Source organism: Clavelina lepadiformis, chromosome 6, assembly GCF_947623445.1.
Source record: "Clavelina lepadiformis chromosome 6, kaClaLepa1.1, whole genome shotgun sequence".
NCBI lineage: Eukaryota > Metazoa > Chordata > Ascidiacea > Aplousobranchia > Clavelinidae > Clavelina > Clavelina lepadiformis.
The window spans coordinates 16830378-16850257 of NC_135245.1; the positions used below are offsets into that span (position 1 = coordinate 16830378).

The window sequence follows — 19880 nt, forward strand, 5'->3', positions numbered from 1 at the left end:
ACGTTTTACAATGACCAAGTAGCAGAACCTTCAATAAGCAGAAGTGGAACCTTCCCATCATCAACATTCAATGCTAGATGTTACGCACAACCCTTTCAGTTTGATCGTCTTCTTAACAACAATCACCAATCGGTTTCGAAGAACACGGTTTATCCATCAGTTACAGCAGCTCATGTGAGGCACAGCGTGTCACACACGAAAAACTCTTCTCTGCGTCCCAACGATGAAGGTTACCTTTCAAATTCTTTGAGTGACGAAATTAGAGAATTAAATTCCTCCACATACTTTGATGTTAGTTCAGCAGCACTAGGACATTTGGGAAATCATCGGACTAATGTTGTTGCCAATGCTGCTTCCGGTTCATCATCTGGCGCCATCTGCACAAATGCGCCATCTTCATACCGAGAGCTAAACTTGCTTGCTCAGTCCACACTTACAAACCATGATGAGGAAGAGATTCAGTTTTAAAGAACATTTTTCGTCGTTCGATTTCACCACTTACCAACATTTGTGAAAGAGTTTTTGTCTACCAAGACTATCCACAGTTATGTTTTAGTCGCAGCATGTTATGCGTTTGCAGCATTTACATTAGTTCACGAACCTTCTTGTTACTGTACTTGTTCCGTGTGTTGAATCGCTTGTGCAATGATCTCAATAAACGTCAACTGATTCAATTTTTCTAAGTTTGTTTTTGCTATAATTTAATGGTAGTAATAGACCCAGGACCCGATTTTATGGATAAAATATTCAGGATTTATTGCTTTAAGATTTTTCCCATTCAGGTTATTGTACTGGCTCAGAAATTTGATGCTAGCGCGACGTCCAATTCTAAACACTCAAGCTTCTTTTGTTCTGGACATACTTGAGCAAATACCAGTCGTCACGCTTTTGTTTTATTTTCATGGTGAATTTCACCGTCAAGTACCGTCAAGAAAATAAAAATGTTTTAAATTAAAATTACATTTCTGGGGATAATTGTTGGAAATCTACTTTAGTGATTAATCAAGGCGATTGTCTTGTATTGTTTGAAACAAACAGTTTCAAGATGTTTAATTGTGATCTTAGCATTACATAAAACACAGTTAAGAAGTCTAGAATTAACATTAAATTTAACCCAATTATAATTCATTTCAAATGTAATTTTAATTCATTTCAAAATTATCATTCATTTCAATAGCAATGCTGGTATGATTGGAAATAATAATACGTTGCAAAGATCTAGGAAGTACAGTATATTCAGGAAGCGTATATAGAGAAACCTTTCCATCTGTAACCTCAGCTTTTGCTTGAGAATTGTCGGCGTGCAACATACCATAAATGGATTGTTCGTTTTCGTTTATCTTTATCTCGCTTTAGGAAGGTAAGGAAGGGAAACCAAATCGTTCAGGATTGAGATTTGTCAATGTGGTTTTTGCTGTGTTTGAAACAAACGATGGCAATTGCGTTTGGGAAACGTAATAAACTTCATTTATGTAACCTGGGTAATTTGCAGGGATACTGGGAATTAAATTGTAGCTGTAATGGGTTGGACAAGTAGCACGGGCAGGCAATTCAGTGAAGCCCTTATGAGATGCAGACAAACAACTCATAGTTGAGTTATGGGAGTAAAAATGTCTGCGGCTTCTGAAATCTGATGTATTAAAGTTGTGTTCAACACCAGTATCTGGTGGATGAAAAATGCTTGTGTTCAGCTGAAATGATGGCATTTGAAATCCCGGCATTATTCCACCATTGCATGTAGACTTCGGTTGGATATGTGGCCAGTTCAAACAGGGATCAGCCAACGTAGTACAAGTGTTGTCTTTTTCGTTCAACGTCAAGTCACATCTGAATGAATCATTGTTTGGCTTGGCAATTCCTCGAGATTTTACTTGACCCAAGCGTAGGTTTTCTGAGCTAGACGATTGACCATTTTGTCGTGATTGTCCTGGGTGGAAATATGATTTATCTTCGGTTCTTTTTGCTTGTGGAGGAGACTTGTTTTTGCTTGATGATCTTCCACCGTTATCGCGAAAACCTTTCGCAAATGGATTGTTATCAATTTTCAACTTTGTCACCTATGAGAAAGCAATACAGTTGTGCAATTTTATACAAATTGTTTTCATTTGGATCAAAATAATGCGTTAGCACACCTTCCAGTTATAACCTGTCAGATTAAACAATCAAACATTACTAAAGAGTGCAGTTACTTTAGAATTTTGATAAGCAGTCACTGTGATAAACACAGTCTGCGGAAAGCTGAATGTAGACATTGGCTGTAATTGAAGAGTGTTGACGTCATCAGTCTGCACTACATGAACGCGAGGCTGGTAGCGATGCATGGAATTCAATACGATCTGTAGATGAAATGATATCACAATTAAATGAAAAATACAACCTAAAGTTATTGGCTTTTACAATTTATCATCTTATTACTATATAAATCCTAAGAAGAAAATAAACAAATTTTTATACTTTTTCTGTTGAACTTGAAGTATTTCTATTAGTTAACTTGAGTTTGTAAAATGAAATAATGTCTTCCATCCATTTTCGGCCAGAAGCAGGACTATCAAGGTGGAGAAACAACCTTTGCGGGCCGTGAAGTTCTCCTTTTCCCGCGACCATCCATTCTCCTTGCTGGGGTTAATAAATTCTACTTTGAATTACTTTCTAATTATTATACTGAAAAGTAGTTGACTGTAGATTTGGTTGTGAGTCAATAACAAAGTCGCAAACGTATATGATGCAAAAATAATAACAAACATTTTAAATATGTCACGAACTTAAGATTTCGTTGAACTACAATATGTTATTCTGCCAAGTAGGTCGACTGTACACGTACGTAGCTTCGTTAATAAATTGTTTAATGTTCATATTAGCTTACCTGAAACTTATATCTGTGGTCGTCAACATTTACTATGTCCATCAGAACGCAATAATTTTGGTCGGGATTTAATCCAGATAGTTTGATTCTATAACCAGGGAACATTCGTCTAAAATCGTCAAAATAATAACAAAATAATTTTACCAAAAGAAAAATAGATGCAGAAAGAATAAATAAAACTTGCTGATTAAACATATTTCAATACTTTCCGTAACTTGATATTGCGTTATATGGTTTCATTCATTGAAAGAGCTGTTATGGTATAGCTATGTAATGATTATGAGGATAATTACTTTGAGTATCAAAGAATTTGGCATTTCTTTGAAACCCATTTTATTGTTTCCTGCCGTCTCTGTTATTGTTTTGTAACAAAGAGAGAAATAGCGGTCGCGCGACTCTGCTTTGATCTTTGTTATCGTTATTGTGGTCTAACTTTTGTTTTTAATGATCGTAATCGATTTCCGTTTCTTTGTTTGATTGAACTTCGTAAAAACAATTATTGTTACAACCTGACGAAAGACAAACGCAGGTTACAGTTAAAACGATGTACGAGGTTTGTTTGTTTGTTGAGCAATTGTTAATGTTTCAATCCGTTTTGCAATGGAACGTTGCTGTTAAATTCCTAAATTACAGTACCAGGCTGAAATGGAAATATAACATTTCAATGTTTCGACGGGGAAATTGTATGTAGAAAGGGTTTTCAATTACACTGAAATGTCGTATTTTATAGTAACCTATGATTTCAAAGCACAAGTTTTACCTTCCTGTCCTGGTAACAATCATTTCCGTTCCAACCTGCGAAAATTTATCCCACAAGTTTCTATCACACAGTTCCACTTGCAGTTCAGGGTTTTTAACATATTGAGCGCCATCAGGTGGTAAACTGAAATTTCGCGACGACAATAATTGTGTAAAATTAGGAGGATGAGAAGAATTTACTTGTACAACAGAGCCTGCAAAATATTATCATAGTTAAATTTTTAAATAAAGAGAAAATTTATAAACGGTTATAGAAAGAATACATCAAAATATATAGTAGTTCAGAGGGGACTGAAATAAGTTGTAAGTTATATAAAAAAATGTTTGATACAACTACATAGGTGATTCTAATTCTGTTACCTTACCGGCCACTCCAACTATTATAAATCGGCTAAACCTAAAAGCTTATACAGATACAGATAAGGTTTTACACTAAAACCATTGTTCCAAACACATTTTTCAATAAAAACTAGTAGAATATTTAAATACTAACTTAAAAAATTGTGCAATAAAGCTTATCTTCTGCAAGCAATTTACCATTAGCCTATACCTGAATTTCCCAGATAGGGAGCAATTCGTGAAATATACAGATCCAGGTTTTCAGCATCTAAACTTGGGTATAGAGGTTCTTTCTGTGTTGCTTGTGTAGAATGATGGTACGAAACATTCGAGCTTGATGGTCTGTTGTCCATTCTAATTCCTTTCCATGCTATTTTCCTCTTTGCTTAATGATTTCTTTCTTCAGCAAGCTCGAAAACAAGCTACTTGAAAAATTAATCAACTCTCTATAAGTTTGATAAGCAATATGTTTTACTAATAAGTTTTCAATTAGGTTTTCCAAATAAAGTTCCTAACTACAACGATTCCCGAATCTCTTCATCGAGCTACTGACTACAAATCTTTAGTATGCGTGAAATTGGTCCTCCTGATGCAATTAACCGACAATTTCCGTTTTCCCAAAAGCATCTTTTTTCTATAACCAACCACTAATTGTTACCTGCAGCGCGCAAGTCGCGGCACTTCTTTTATCCATGCTGTCGTTAGAAACTTTTACACTGAGCAGCTACAAATATTTTTGCACTTTAATTTTAGGTGAGAATTTATCACCAATATAAGCCTATGCAAAGTGAACGACCTATAGACGTTACAGGCCAATGCAAAGGAGAATGTAAAGATTAGGGAGAACAAAAATGCAACCGTACGGCTTGTTAAGTGCTGAGTTACGGTGAGCGTTTGTAATCCATCTTTGAATCTATGTGCAGGTTTCAAAAAGGATAAAAGTATAACTTAACTTACACGTATGGGAACTTGTGTGTATTGATGAAAATGCCAAGGCTTCAATGATTGTTTTGTGATGATGTATTCTGCTTGCGATTAGGCCTACTGACTAAGTTATATGCAATTTGCTCACCATACCCTCGAAGCCCAACACCAGCTTAACTTAAGCGACATTGTGCATTATGCTATCACAACCATCACGGTCTATAGCCATATCCCTTTGAAGGCAATTACAATTTCAGTTCTGCATGGGGTGGCGTAAAGAATACTTCCTTTATTATCAAAGAGCATTAGGCTATTAATTATATAAAAGTTTTAAAAGAATTAATGTTTTTGTGATTAATTAAATTATTTTTGATAACATTGACAAGTTTTACGTTGATGACGTGTTTTCAGTATTTAACATAAATGAATCTAAATTGGGAGTCTCTAAAAGAAAATGGAACTGTCCCAATTAAACCGGTACAGATGACATTAAAAAGGAATTTGCATTAACGAAACATCCTTACAGATGCAGATTTAGTGGGTTTGCTTTTGTATATTTACTTTATAACAGAATGTTATAGCGTCTTGCTTGTCGCTGCCACTTTAAGAAGACACCACAAACGCATAGTTTATTAGTGTATAATCGATCGCTGTTAATAACTAATAAGCCTAAGTACCAAGCTGTGACTGTGACTCGGACGCATCACTTTGGATATTATCAATTGGCAGGCGAGTTCAATCGCTGTTTAATTAGTTTCCCAGCTGCTACTTTCCACTTTTTGGCCTTTTTCCCAACCGCTACTTTCCACAAGTTCGCCACATAAGAAGTCACATGATGTACCGTGTAAGATTATAGTAGTCTAAGGGAGCAGCTTGTGGCGACAGCATGGATGGACGTTTTACGATATATATATGTCATATTATGCGCCCATATAGCCTAAACTGCAATGCAATAAAATATTCCACATGCTGATAGATGCTTATATGATAATAGTTTCTGCAAAATCAAAATATAATGTACAATTTAGGGTGTCATTTTTTACTAAAAGAAGAGTGCTTCAAACCAAAAAATGTTGTTTCATAGAAATCTTATACTCGAATTTCGCCTTTGGTTATTCCCCAGCTGAAACACCAATCATTACTATTTATCACTATTAATGTTTATCAGTTATCACTTTATCAGTGATCTTTCTCAGTTCAATGATCTCTCAATGTTATTTTTATTTATAGAGATGAGTGATTATTTATTGCCAAACCCAAAATTAATAGAAAGGCAGAATTGGTTATACGAAGACAAGCCTTTGCTTCAAAAAACGCGTTAGTGTATTCAATGAGTTTGTGAAGGCTAGAGTTTCTGTATTTGTTTTATTTTTGATATCTACGAGTTCAACATTCTTATTGGTTGCAGAATTATTGGAAAGAATGGTTGCAGAAACATAGAAATACTTGCTAGCTCTTGCTTGTAAACGAAAAATTTTTGCCATTTGATTTCTGGCTTTGCATGTACTTTACTTATTAGATTGACAATGGCTGAATTTGGAGATGCATTATCAACAGCACTAACCTCGCAAAATGAAGGATTACCTTCAGTATTTGAAGTCTTAGCTCAAGATAACCTAAGCTCCTCTATACGACCTGCTATTAAACACCTGTTTAAGGTATAACAAATATGTCTTTTAACCAATAGCTTCAACACAGTTTTATTGATGACGTGTATTTTTATTAGTAACATTATTTATTTATATTTATTTTTAGGTTCTTGCACAAAACGCACCTCATCGTTTTGGTTGGTGTTATGCATGGTTTGATGAACTTTACACCGTCGTTCATTCTGCCGTGGAGCATCACTTCTTATCAAATCACCTTGCATCATTCGCTGAACATTATTATGATTTGCAGCGGAAACCGCTTTTCTTTACCACGCCAACCACGCACTTTCCACTGGGCAGAAGAATTCATTTATATTCAGTTATCTTTTTAACAGTGTTTCCTTACTTGCAACTAAAAGTTGAAGATCAATATAAAACAATTAAGGAAAATCACGATTTTTCCGGAGGAAGAGATTTCTCCAGGATAAAGAAAATTTTTTTATTTTGTTACCCAATCCTCCAAACATTTTGGAATGCCGTAATTCTTTATTACAACTTTATGTTTGCCATTGGAAAATCAGATTATCATTCTCCACTTTATCGTGCAATTAAAACAAAGTTAATAATTGCTGATCCATTTCTTTCCGGACAAGAACAGTAAGTATAAGTTATGTTAACTTAGTAAGTGTATTAAATTACAGCAATTTGTTTATTACAATTGCTAACTTTTTATGGACAATCTTATGCACTTAAACTGAAGTTTGTATCATTTACTTGCAGAACTGGGATTGCTAGTTTTCTTACAAACTTCTTAGGTGGAGGAGTTCATGTTGGAGTGTTTGTACTTCAATTTATTGAGTGGTGGTATGACGAGAATAACGAGAGTTCCATTAAGCAAGTTATGAAGCAACCTATACCAGACCCACCAACTTCCGTAATACAAAAATCTAAAATACCTGTACCAAAGGCAGGAGTATGTCCTTTATGTAACAGGTATTTTGTTTATTTTAAGGTTATGTTATTGATTTGTATATAACTGTAAAAAAGCATTTTATATTACTGTAAAATAAATTCTAAGAACAATTCCCTGTCAAGTAAACTCAGCTTTGGTAAAATCAGTTTGGTCAAATGTAAGTCGAATAGGGTCGAGTCAGTGAAAAGCTAGAGATAAATATATTTTTGGAGCAAGATTCGTTCATTCACTACCTCATTCGTTATACTAAGTATTATTATTAATTATTTATTTTAGGTTGAGAAAAAATGATACAGCTGTGATGACATCGGGTTACGTGTTTTGCTATGTTTGCATCTATAAATATGTGAAGTCAAACAGATGTTGCCCAGTCACTGGTTATAAGACTGAAATCAATAACTTAGCAAAAATTTATCTACCAACATAAACCTCAACGTTACCCAGTACATGCTTGATTTGATGATATTGTGTCAAATTTATCAAGTAGAATTTGCTGGCACTAATACTGTGGTGCTTGCTTGCGATTCAGTGGTGTTCTAATAATGACTTCAGAATGATTTTTGTGGAACATTTTTGACAATATTCTTTGTTTTAACATAATTTTGCATAAGCGAAAGTTTTCTTTAATTACTTGGTGTATACTAGTGCTTTCGTATATGCAGTTTCGAAATTTAATAAATAACACTAACAACATTATCGATTTACTAATGAATTCTAAAGCTATAACTTCCTTACTGGCGATAACAACTGAACAAAGCACACCTACAACGTAACTGGGACACCATATTTTATTCCATAAAAAATTCTTCATCAAAAGTGCTTTCATTTCCTTGTATTTTATCAGAGCCTACTATTGAAGTTCCTGCTTTACATAAAGGCGTTAATGGCTCATAAGACCATTTTGGAAAAACACGTTTATGCAAACACATCAGCACCGTATCTTGTGAGACTAGCTGAGAATTGAACATGCATTTCATGTGACCGTGGGTGCCTAAAAATGTATTATGTATTATTAGATTTAAATTAGCAGGAAAACCAGGTGTACAACTCCTTACTGGAGCATATTCTTACCCAATGGCTCCTTTATGTGACCTCGCCTGCCCCATTTAGTCCGTAACTCGACTGGTTTGAACCACTGGACATCCTCTGTAGGTTAAAAGAAATGGCTTTTGAAAAAGTGTTGAAAGCCAATATAAACAGCAAAATTAGTTAGGGTCATACGGTAAAAAAGGAAATTATAAAACGCTCTTCAACTCACCTCGATTGAAAAACATGTATCTAATTACGGCAGCTCTTTTGTTAATGCGATAGGGATGACCACTTAAAACTACCCGCTTAGTTATAATTCTATCTGGATCAACCTTGTATAATGTCCCTGTGGCTACAGGTTCAGATTCACCTGAAAACGAGAATATTTGCAAATAGATTCCAAAGATATCGCGGATAGAATAATCAGTAATTGCAGAAAAAAAAATCAACTTGTTTGCATTTTAACCATACCCACCTTTTGATTCAGAAAAAGCTATTACATTTGCTGGGGGAAAAGTGATGGGGGCAAACACTGTTGCTATGATGACACCCTCTTTTGGGAAAAAACGTTCCATCTTGTGTTTGTTTCCTTTAAAAAAAAATTTATTTTCTTATTTTTCACATCCAAAACAAAGATCTTAATAGCATTTGGAACTTACCTAATGTGTGTTGTGAAAATATTGGCCTGGCCCGAAACTTGCGGAAGCCAACATGGAACAGAAGCTCATCTTTACTTTTAATTGTGCTGTCATTAAATTGCTTCAAAGCAAAATGCAGCACGCTCATCTAAAAAGCAAAAAAATGCCCTTAATGTTGGTAATTGACAAACCCTAGGCCTAACTTCAAGCAAAATTAACCCAATTTGAGTTCATGGTCTGCTTAATTATGAATATAGCGCATTTTTGAGAGAATTCAAATGTCTGCCACGATAGTTAATGGTTACCTCAGTAACTAACCATACAAGTCACACAACAAGTGACTGCAAATACATCGCAATGTATAAGCTCAGCCAAATCTCTCTTGAAAACAATATACCAGAACATTAAGCCAAGGTTTTACCTTCTGCTCGTGAGGAAAAAGCCCAAATAACGTTAGGGGTGAATTGGGTGAGTGCTGATCCACATAGGCTTTTGGCACATTCATTAAATGAAGAGTAACATATGTGCCAGGCTAAAAATAAAGTTGTGTTGTACACCGACGATGAAAAAATTTACGTATACAACCTATTTTTTTAAGAAATGCAACAGCAAAAATTTGGATTATGTACATGAAAGCATGGTGAGTGTTTCTTTGAAATAAGTTCACCTTCACTGAAGACTCTTCATCAACATGTGAAGTACGGATTCTATTTCTAGTCCTATCAAACGACTGAAATTGAAAAATGCGACCATAATCTAGTGGAAGATTTTCTTTCGGATCCCAAGGAGAAGTCCGAAAGCTCTGGAGTCCACGAAACTTTTGAAATCTGCACAAAATTTCAAACAACCTTTATTTGGCAGTTTCTTATCCTTTGCACATGCTGAACGCTATGTAGTTGACACCGAAAAGTGATAATATCTAAACTGGCAAGAAATCTACAGTAACTCATAACAAGTGTCGTAATCTTCAAGAAAAGAAAGCAACCATTAATTGGGTTATTTAAAATGATAGAAAATTAGCGACGCACTCTTTCATTTTTGGTGGCCATTAGACTAAAATCGACATTTCAACTGTAAAACTCCTAAAAAGTCAGACAAATTTCCGAAAAAAATACCAACATCAGAAAAAAAACTGTCCAAGAGGTTTATAGTGAAAACTTTTGACGTCCAGTGCAAGGAACACGGACCATATTGTAAGCTGATACCATGGATCGAACAACTTGCCTAACTCGTGCTGATGTGTCTGTTGGCGTATCAATTTCATCTGGGAACATCTGGTGACTTCTCTCTTCACGAAATCGAACAACGTCTTCTGGATCATCTCTTGCTTTTTCATCATACTGGCTTTCCGTGTCATCAACTTCTGACATCATTACGCTTTCGATTTCATCGCCAACCTGCATGACAACAGATCACATTACAACGTTCACAACATCAGAGACCTGATTTTTAGGGGTGATTGTGCAAAAACCATTCAGTAATTATTAAAAATGACATAAAACTGTTAACGTCACTTTGCATCGTCACCTCAACAATCTTGCAGAGAAACTTTGCGGCAAACATTTTAAAGTAATAAGACACCTGAGAAGCTTCTTCTTCTCTTGGATGAAGATCATCATCCATATCAACATCACTTTCATCATCTTCGGATGCCTTTTCACTCCCCTCTCTCCAGTCTTCATCATTGTCAAGGATCCAGGCAGCCTGGTAGTCAGACGTGCCTTTGGGGACTTTCTTAACAACCTTGGTTTTGCTCTCAGCAACAATGCCATGTATATCTTATGGTGATGCATAAAACACAAAGATAAACAATAATGATATACAAAAGTATTTACTTTGCACAAGTGTTGTTGAAAGTATGAGTACCGTACTTAACTTAGAAAAATGTTCTGGTGAACAGTACAAATTCAAGCAAAAAGAAACCGAAAACTACATCAAACGATGCATGAAGAGAGGAACTACAACTTCAGCAAGTGAGAAATCATCACTAAGTTGTGCAAATCCTCAGTCACAAGATGAATATTTTGCCATCATGTGCAAATAACTCACCTTCCGCTTCAGCAAGCTCCTCGTTAGTTGGCCACGTCTGCTCTCCATCCATCGGGTCCACTACAGCTTCAGAAATCAGATCCTGCTGTTGCTCTGGATCACACTTTACGCACACGCAAATATTTTCCCAAGGATGGTATGATTTGCCATTAATGATAACCTACAACAGAAAAACTCTCCAATGGTTTCATAATTCATACCAAGTTTGTATCTACAGCTAGAAACAAAACTATTTATAATAACCTTCTTTTCTTCCATGCTCTCTTCACCAGGATTCTTGTTTTTTTGAACATTCCATGGGCAGTGTTCAGCAATTTGATCTATGTGACTGATCTGATAGTTGCCCCATCCAGCGAGGTGAACCAAGCGATTCACATCAAGCGAAGACCCTCGAATGTGGCCGGTTACCTAGGAGTATACCAAAGCAAGCTTAAACACTCACACGTTATCTTGTTACAGCATAATGTCCGTCCCACATAAGTGCAAATAACAAAATTTGAAGGCCAGCAACTCTCCTTAATTTCAAACTTTCGATATCTCAAAGTAAATTAATTGGTCCATGACAAAATGCAAGCCGAAAAAATCAATTAAATAACTTTTCTAAATTTAGTTACAATGATTAAAAACATCCAAGAAAACAAGGTATAGCCCTCCGCAAACAACTTCTTACTACAACTGCGAAATTTAAAGTTCACAGTTTGTTCGTAGGTACAAAAAGCTGTTAACATTTTGGTTATGACTTGTTGAGAAAATTTTAGATAATTTCGAAATAAACAATGTTGGTCAATGTTCATGCCATTTGAAAACTTGTGCTTTAACACATTCCACTCCGTATTCTTTCAGTTAATTATTTGTGACTGTATATAAGTGTGTGGTGTGCCCTTGGCGGCCACACTTCAGTCTAGACTTGTTCAGCTCATTTAATAAAAAGGATATTTCGTTACATGCCTAACTACTGTAAGCCACCTAGGAGCCAGCATTCATGACCCCAAAAAAACACTTTGACTGACTCGCACTGGCAACTCCAAACCTTTAACTTTAAGTAAAGTTCGTCTAAGATTTCACACAAGGTGCTTAAGTGAAGGCAAGAGACGAAATTCATACAGCTAATTTATAAATGCAATGACAAATTTTAAAATGAGACAAAAATTTATAGATAAAATACAAATTTAAGTTGTGATTACACAGATTGAAACAACTGCAAAACTGGTAGTGCTGCAATTTCTTTTATTGAAGATTTTATTTCTTTCTAACCCACCAGGATCAGTTATAATAGACTAGTTAAATATAATTTAACATACATTTTTTTCATTTCTGTAAGTACATTGCAGTACAAGACCTCTACTGGATCGAAGTTAAAATCCCCAGCTGAATAGAAGCACAACAGCAGATTATTAAAAATGATTTTACACTAAATTGTATTCATGAAAACACTAAATTATATATGAAAGGTCAGGCTCTAAGTCAGCCTAAGCCAAGCATGTGCAAACTCTGTCGAGAGGTGGTCTACTAACAATTACAAGTTTTGACACAGTCGACAAGCCAAACCTTGAACAAAATATACAAACCGAATTAGACTCAATGCAAAAAAATAGAAATAGTAGCTGGATATTTCTGAAATTTATTCCAGCAGAAATTTACTAAGCAGAACAGAGATAAAATCCTAACTCGAGCTGAGCCACCAGCCCTTATTGTGACTGATTTATATAAACACTTTGTGATTTCACTGATAAATAGTTGTTACCATGTATATTATTTTGCTGAAATTGGTTCAATTACTATAAATCCCCCATAAGCTTCCACTGCATGTGTAAGATGGCTGTATCAGTAATTAGAACAACACATCATGAAAGTAAGAAGGTAGTTAATATACCATTAAAGTTCCAGTTTCTTTACTTTCATCGCATTCATGGCTCACTTTCTCAACTAACATATAAGCTCTTCTTTCACGCATACCCAAAGTCCTTCGCTTCAGCTCTGCCACCTGCAACAAAAATACTTTCTTTTTGTCGATATTTGTTAAAGTAACTTCATGAATGGACTGAAATGTTAACGTACCGTTCTGAGCATGTTGAATGCGTCTTGTTCTGAATCCACAACATGGAACTTAACTTCTGCAACATAACGTTCGAGACACTTGACTATGTCCTTTTTAACTGGGTGTCTCATTTTTGCAGATAACTCCTTCAAGCCTTGTGTGACAAAAACTGTCAAAAAATAAACATTTCCATTAATGACTTATGAAGTTATGATATATATTAACTAAGATAAAATTTAAACTTGTTTTCTGAACATGCACTTCATAAAAGCATAAATAATTTCACATTAATTGTGACATCATAGAGTACCCATGGCTGGCATTCCTTGGGCTAGCAAACAAGAGAGGATGCTGTGTCCCTGTTGGTCAATTGGCTCGTTTTCATCACAAGCCACAACTAGCACAACAGTATCTGCAACTTGTACACAATCCAAGACATTTTCATAAGTTGCAGATCCAGGTTGTATTATCTGAAACGCATAAATAATAACGATAAACATCTGAAATGAAAAGTATATACTCATACTGTCGAAAGTTGAGTAGAGTAAATGTGTGTGAACTACAGTGCAATTACAGAGTTTTCACAGTAAAGCATAATTATAAGATTGATAACAGACAGAAAACAGAAAGTCATATAGCAGCTGGCAAGACATAGCATACGAACAATTAGAAGTTTTTGGTGCTTATAATGTTGCAAAGTGAAACCATCTCTTATAACTATTCACCACACACACATAACACTATTACTGATGAAACTTGTGTAATTATTACCTGAAACCTGTGCCTAAGTCTGGGTATGTTCACTGTAAATCCTGCTGTGGCCAATGGTGCTGTGCTGACTACAGAACCATCACTTGAAGCACAGTCTTGAATAAAATCTGAAAGTCTAGTTACATCGACAGTTTGATGCAATGGGACCAACACAGTTAAATGCGGTGGGTTATGTCCAACACCAATGCTCCTTTTTCGATTTACGACCTTTATAGAAAATGAGAAAATTTGTGGTAAAATTACTTGTAAGTCAGCTTCTGATTAAAAAATTTAAAAACCAATTTCTTGATACAGATATTACATATTTCTAAGACCAACCTCTTCTCTCTTCTGAGATCTGATCTGTTGAGACCGATGTCTTCGATTAACTTTTTGCAAAACTTTTTTGTGCTGCTTTGATGTTGTCTTGACGTCCACTCGTCCTAAAATCAACATGCAATTAAAGTTAATGTAAGTGAAGTTGGAAAATATCAACAACGCAATTCTGCTACTGGGCAGTTGCCATCTTGCTTACCACGCTGGGTGTATGAAATACAATATGTTACAAACTCTAAAATTTTCACAAGTGCTACGTTTTATTTTAGCAGTTCAAAATACCAAAAATGTAGAAACTGTTTTATTTAAAAATCAACAGGCCAAATGAATACAGGAGAAGTTATAGTCTGCACACCATAGTCAATATATACAACTCAATTATGAAGCTACAACTTGCAATGGTATTTGACATCAAGTGCCATAGAGGACAATTGAGTTTAACTTAGTAAAATAATGTACATGTAAGTGACAAGCTAATATTTGCGTTAAATCTTGGGTATGGTAGTTGCACTGCGGAAAGTGTTTACAAAATGACAGTTTGTAGATTAACTGTTATTACTTATTGAATTTACTTTAGAACATAGTTAGTGAGGTAATTTAGGGTAACCTAAAAATGTATACCCGCCAACATCATCAGGTATGGTATCAATACCATAAGCTGCACCTTGGGACCTTCCAATAAACACACTATTGGTTTTATTAAAACTTTTGTATTGTTTTGCCCAAATTTAGATCTATTTATCAGAACCATTGAACAGGAGCAAGCGTGGTTAATGCCTTGCCCCAAGGGCATTACAACGGTAGCACCATTGACTATGGGGGGAGAAAAGTATGGTGCTAACCTCGTTGTAGGATGGTCAAACAAGAACTACACTCACAGACAATCAATGAAAGGGGTAAAGCGGCAAATTCCCAAGGGCTTAAAACATGCAATATGTGAATTACAGTGGTGCTCCAGACCTGCTCAAAAATATATTTTATTTAAATAATTCCTCGAGAATAATTTATTTGTCTGTTTTTTCGATCAGAATTATTTATTCAGCTAGCTTCAAAATAATTCATTTTACTTAAGTTACGGTATTAAGTTAACTAAGTTCCTTCTAACTTTGAGTCGCAATTGTTTCTTCATGCAAACAAACAACTGTGGGGAGTCAATGAGGTCAACAAGATAATGAATATAGTTGGTAATGACGACGATGAATAAATCATGTTGCAGAAAATAATTTGTTTAGTGAAGAATAATTTATTGTCAAACACTGAACGAATTATTTATTCTTTGAAAGCTTCGATGCAAATTATTTATTTCAATAAAAGCTTCAATGGAAATAATCTATTTCGAGAAAAGAAAAAGTGGAATAAATATAAATATTATTTTGAGCACCCCTGGTGGTGCTCCAACAATGAAAGGATAGCACATCCACCAAACCCAGAATGTGTTTATATTAAAATGGTGGCATTACTGTATTAAACCAAGCGCTTTAACCACTTGGCTAACAAAGTAGTGTACGCACCACATGGCTTCATGATTAGTGGTGTGTGCACTGCCTGCATAGCGAAAGGCTTTTCTGTACCAAGGCACAAACATGTTGGTGCACAAACTAAGCCATAAAACTTGCTAAAATATTGAAAAAAGTTCTGTTGCATGATACTGTTATGTACCGGAGAGGGTTGACACGTGTTGAGCCACTGATGTATCTTTAATAAGTCTGTTAGTCTATAACTCCTTTAAATGAAGGGCTTGTTCACTGTGTGATACTGTGACTCTCCTCGAATAAACTAGGATTTTTTTAAATGCACAAGCAAGAAAAATGCAAAAACTCACATACCAAAAATATGTCACTTATTACAGGTACAACAGAAATATAAAAGTAAAAACTTGCAACAGGTCGCTATGTACCGGTACCCCAAGGGTACCACACACTATAAAGCTAGGCTAAGCCCTAAGGTAATATAGCCTACCGCACAAAATAAATCAACAAAGCAATAAAATACCTTTATGCTGGACATTAATTTGGCCTTTGCTGCGATGTCGGCCAGTTTTATGACTTTTATTTTGTTGTTTCCACACACCTGGCTGGTGACTTTGGCCAGTTATGGCCATGTTCAACAAAAGTTTTTTCAAGGTCAACAGCCACTAACAAAACTGTTATAAATGTACTGCTTACACGTTAAAACGCTGCAAAAAAAGAAAATATACTCACAGTTATGAACAAACTAAACAAGTTACTTAACTGGTAGACTGGTACGTATACAGAATGCAGTCATGTTTAATGGTTTTCAGGGACAAATCCCAGAATCCAAACGCCAACAAATTGCAATATGCTACTGTACCACCGTTTTTCGCCATGTGACATCTCAGCTGAGTTATCCTGACAAATTTCATCAATTGGAAATTGAAAAGAGGTTAGGATGTACCATCTGACAACGAGCAAGTTTTCTAATAAAGTTATTATAAAAAAAATTCAATTTATAAACTGATCTAAAAATTAATTGCATCAATCAAAAGTTTCTTTTGAGAATACAAACGTTGGTTATAACGTTTTAGATAAAATTTTTGATGGAAACGCCACACGGTTCACATACTAGTGATTGCCGACGGTGGGTTTTTGCTTGTTTATATTGTTTATTTTTTATCATTAACATTTATACATCGCATTGGCCCTATTAGATAAGCGCTGGAAGCACGGGGCAACTGCTTACCCCAAGATTAAACTGGCAATTTGTATTATGGCCTGCCTTGCCGCTTGCTGTAGCCTACTTACCGTGTTGATAGTAGTTCTATTTTCGCAAAACCGCAAGCTATCAATCAATCGTTTATTTTTCGTCAAAATCATGTACATGTGCAAAACCGCAAGCTACATGTAATCGCTCTCAAGGGCAATGGATTGGCTAGGGCAACAGGATAGGATAATTTGTGGAGTGGATTGTGAACGTTATTCTTCAACAATATTTTTGGTTCCCAATCAAATGAAGAACAATTGAATTGTTATGTCATTTAATTAAAACATTACAGAAAGCATTAGTCTTCTAGCGGGAACGTTATCTTCTTGAGCAATGCTTGGTGACGAAGCGGTTAGAATAGTATTTACTAGGTATGGGCCAACACGAACCCAAATCTTTATAGATTCGCCGAATATCGCTTTTGTGGGAGATTCGGACGAACCCGAATACTATACTACTAACAGATTTTACGTCTTTAGTATGAAATAATGATATATTTTTCTGGCTAAGCTAAACTAGAGTCAACATTTCTTACCGGAAACCATTTATTTCACCTTTTAACGATTTTGCTTTTCAAATCGCCTTTTAATCATTAATTTTTAGTAATTACGTCACGATACAGGCAAGATTTGGCAACTTTTTGATAGAGTTTTATCATTTGGTGCTGACACGAATAGATTCGGGATTCGTTCAGGTTGACTTTTGAGATATTCGGATTCGCACGAACCCGAATAATCGTCCTCTAGGCACATCCCTAATATTTATCAAACAAATTATATAATGTCAGAATGTAGTTCCATTTATAAAGGATTGGAATCATCGCGACGCCCTACTCGTTAAAAAACATTAAATCAAAACATAGGTAATACATAACAAACAGTATAACTCATAACCGTATGGAAATTTATACTAGGCCTATACAATGATACCGTTACTGCGTAATTTACTATCTTGTTGATAACCAAATACCGGTACCTAAGTTCCACTTCGCTAAGCCCAAACGCAGATCAAGAAATTGACAGAGTGTTCGATTATTTGAGGCTGTTCGTTCAGAGATGGTTATTGTTTGTTCACAATGGAAAATATTTTGACATTTTAAAGTTGATTGTTTACTAGGGTCAGATGTAGCACCAAATTAACTTGCTAACTAGGATGGCAAATTAATTTTTTAAAGCGAAGTGTGGATTTGTTAACTAGTTTATTTGTATTTTCAGTGTAATAATTCTGTTCCCCATGTAGAACGGATGTTACAGGTGGATGGAATTTTTACATGTGGATTCATTGAGCTAAATCTATTACAGGCCTAACGGTTTTTGAACCTTTGCTTATATCTATTGAGCTTTCAGTAAAGTATGTTACAGTAATCTTATTTCTTCAGTTATCGTGAAAATTGAGATAGCTGTACAAGATTTTTCAATAATGCTTTACTTCTCATGCGGACCAGTATATATTTTCTTAATGTAAATATTCAAGACGGTTTCACTCTTCTTTTAGTTGAATTGTACGAAATACCCTTTGATGCTTGTCATGAGCTATTACAAACTTTACGCAGGAATTCTTATAGGACTACCAATAAGAAAGCAATGTCAACATCAATCCGTATATTAGATGGTGGCTTGGGAACAGACTTATTTATAAATGGTGGTTACAACAAAGATACTTTAAATGACGACCCACTGTGGCTTTCACGAGTAACTTACGAAAATCCCAGTGCTGTGAAAAACTCTCATATGAGGTTTATCGAAGCTGGATGTGACATCATCACCACCGGAAGTTACCAGGCCAGCGTGGCTGGTTACATGGAGCATGCAAAACTTTCAAGGGAACAAGCAGAAAACGTGATAGCATCTAGCGTGGATATTGCAAGGAAAGCAATTGATGAAAGTGCGGCTGAGCGGAAAATTTATATTGCTGGTTCTATAAGTCCCTATGGTGCAATTCTGCATGATTTATCTGAATATACAGGAAGCTATATTGATGATACTTCTTACGAAAAACTCAGGGATTATCACTTCACCAATGTCCATCTATTAGCTTCCAAGGGAGTTGATATGCTTGCCTTTGAAACTCTTCCTGCTTTAAAAGAAGCTTTAGTTTTGGTGGACCTTTTAAAACAATATCCTAACTGTAAAGCTTGGATATCATTTACCACTAAAGATGGGATACATACAAGTTATGGTGACCCATTTGTTGAAGTTTTTCAGACTTTAGCTAAATATCCACAAGTGTTTGCCATAGGGTCAAACTGTTTTGACTCCAACCTTACAAAAACCATGCTTGAATGTGCGAAGAAAAGTATCTCAAGTCACCAAAAATGCATTATTTATCCAGATAACTGGAAATGTGCTAATGAAGTTGTTAAATCTTCTCCTTTATTATGGTTACCAGAAATTAAAGAGTGGCTTGACACAAGAATGGTGTCAATAGTAGGAGGGTGTTGTATGACAACTCCAATTAATATTAATCAAATTAAAAAGACCGTGCGAGACTGGGAACAGAGCTACTAAAGGATTGTTACTTCGATTTATTAATGGAATGTCGTTAAATTAACTAATTTATTTAACTGTCGATGCTGCATAGCACATGTATGTCTAACTTTATTACAAGAATAAATGCTCTGACGTGAATATTTATTAAAGGTTGGTGTTAATATTATAATATCCTAGTTCTGTTTGAATGTGTTTCAATATTTTATAACTTTATATTTATATAACTGTGGACAAGGGGTTGGTGCAGTGGTATTATGCATATAAAATAACAGGTTTTATATTTAAATGTGATAAGAGTGCACTGTTGTTTTTCATTCAATACAATTTCCATTATAAAACTCCTAATGTCTCATTCATGCCCAGCAAAGTAAAAACAACAATAA

At 35.3% G+C, this 19880-nt stretch overlaps 4 protein-coding genes across 5 annotated transcripts; 2 read left to right on the forward strand and 2 right to left on the reverse strand.

The window, feature by feature from the left end:
* Positions 1-1352: 1352 nt before the first annotated feature.
* Positions 1353-4391, reverse strand: LOC143463381 (uncharacterized). The gene is made up of 6 exons (XM_076961850.1): positions 4173-4391; positions 3624-3816; positions 2864-2972; positions 2455-2616; positions 2190-2336; positions 1353-2057 (listed from the first exon to the last, which is right to left on the reverse strand). Exons 1-6 carry the CDS (start codon positions 4312-4314, stop codon positions 1353-1355), a joined length of 1458 nt encoding a protein of 485 aa, XP_076817965.1. The 5' UTR covers positions 4315-4391.
* A 1882-nt stretch (positions 4392-6273) lies between these two features.
* Positions 6274-8019, forward strand: LOC143462727 (peroxisome assembly protein 12-like). Its single transcript, XM_076960981.1, has 4 exons — positions 6274-6543; positions 6641-7131; positions 7255-7467; positions 7724-8019. Exons 1-4 carry the CDS (start codon positions 6412-6414, stop codon positions 7872-7874), a joined length of 987 nt encoding a protein of 328 aa, XP_076817096.1. The 5' UTR covers positions 6274-6411; the 3' UTR covers positions 7875-8019.
* A 198-nt stretch (positions 8020-8217) lies between these two features.
* LOC143462729 (pre-rRNA-processing protein TSR1 homolog) lies at positions 8218-16472 on the reverse strand. Its single transcript, XM_076960982.1, has 17 exons — positions 16280-16472; positions 14291-14394; positions 13973-14179; positions 13512-13671; positions 13222-13370; positions 13037-13147; positions 11407-11571; positions 11164-11323; positions 10696-10892; positions 10339-10511; positions 9782-9941; positions 9536-9646; positions 9136-9262; positions 8952-9065; positions 8706-8846; positions 8519-8593; positions 8218-8438 (listed from the first exon to the last, which is right to left on the reverse strand). Exons 1-17 carry the CDS (start codon positions 16386-16388, stop codon positions 8236-8238), a joined length of 2466 nt encoding a protein of 821 aa, XP_076817097.1. The 5' UTR covers positions 16389-16472; the 3' UTR covers positions 8218-8235.
* Positions 16473-17361: 889 nt separating this feature from the next.
* On the forward strand, positions 17362-19850 carry LOC143462650 (uncharacterized). 2 transcript variants are annotated; one of them, XM_076960888.1, is made up of 2 exons: positions 17367-18358; positions 18561-19849. In XM_076960888.1, exon 2 carries the CDS (start codon positions 18592-18594, stop codon positions 19513-19515), a length of 924 nt encoding a protein of 307 aa, XP_076817003.1. In that variant the 5' UTR covers positions 17367-18358; positions 18561-18591; the 3' UTR covers positions 19516-19849. The 2 variants fall into 2 exon arrangements, with proteins under 2 accessions (XP_076817002.1, XP_076817003.1); XM_076960887.1 differs by having other exon boundaries at positions 17362-19850.
* The last annotated feature ends 30 nt before the right edge of the window (positions 19851-19880 follow it).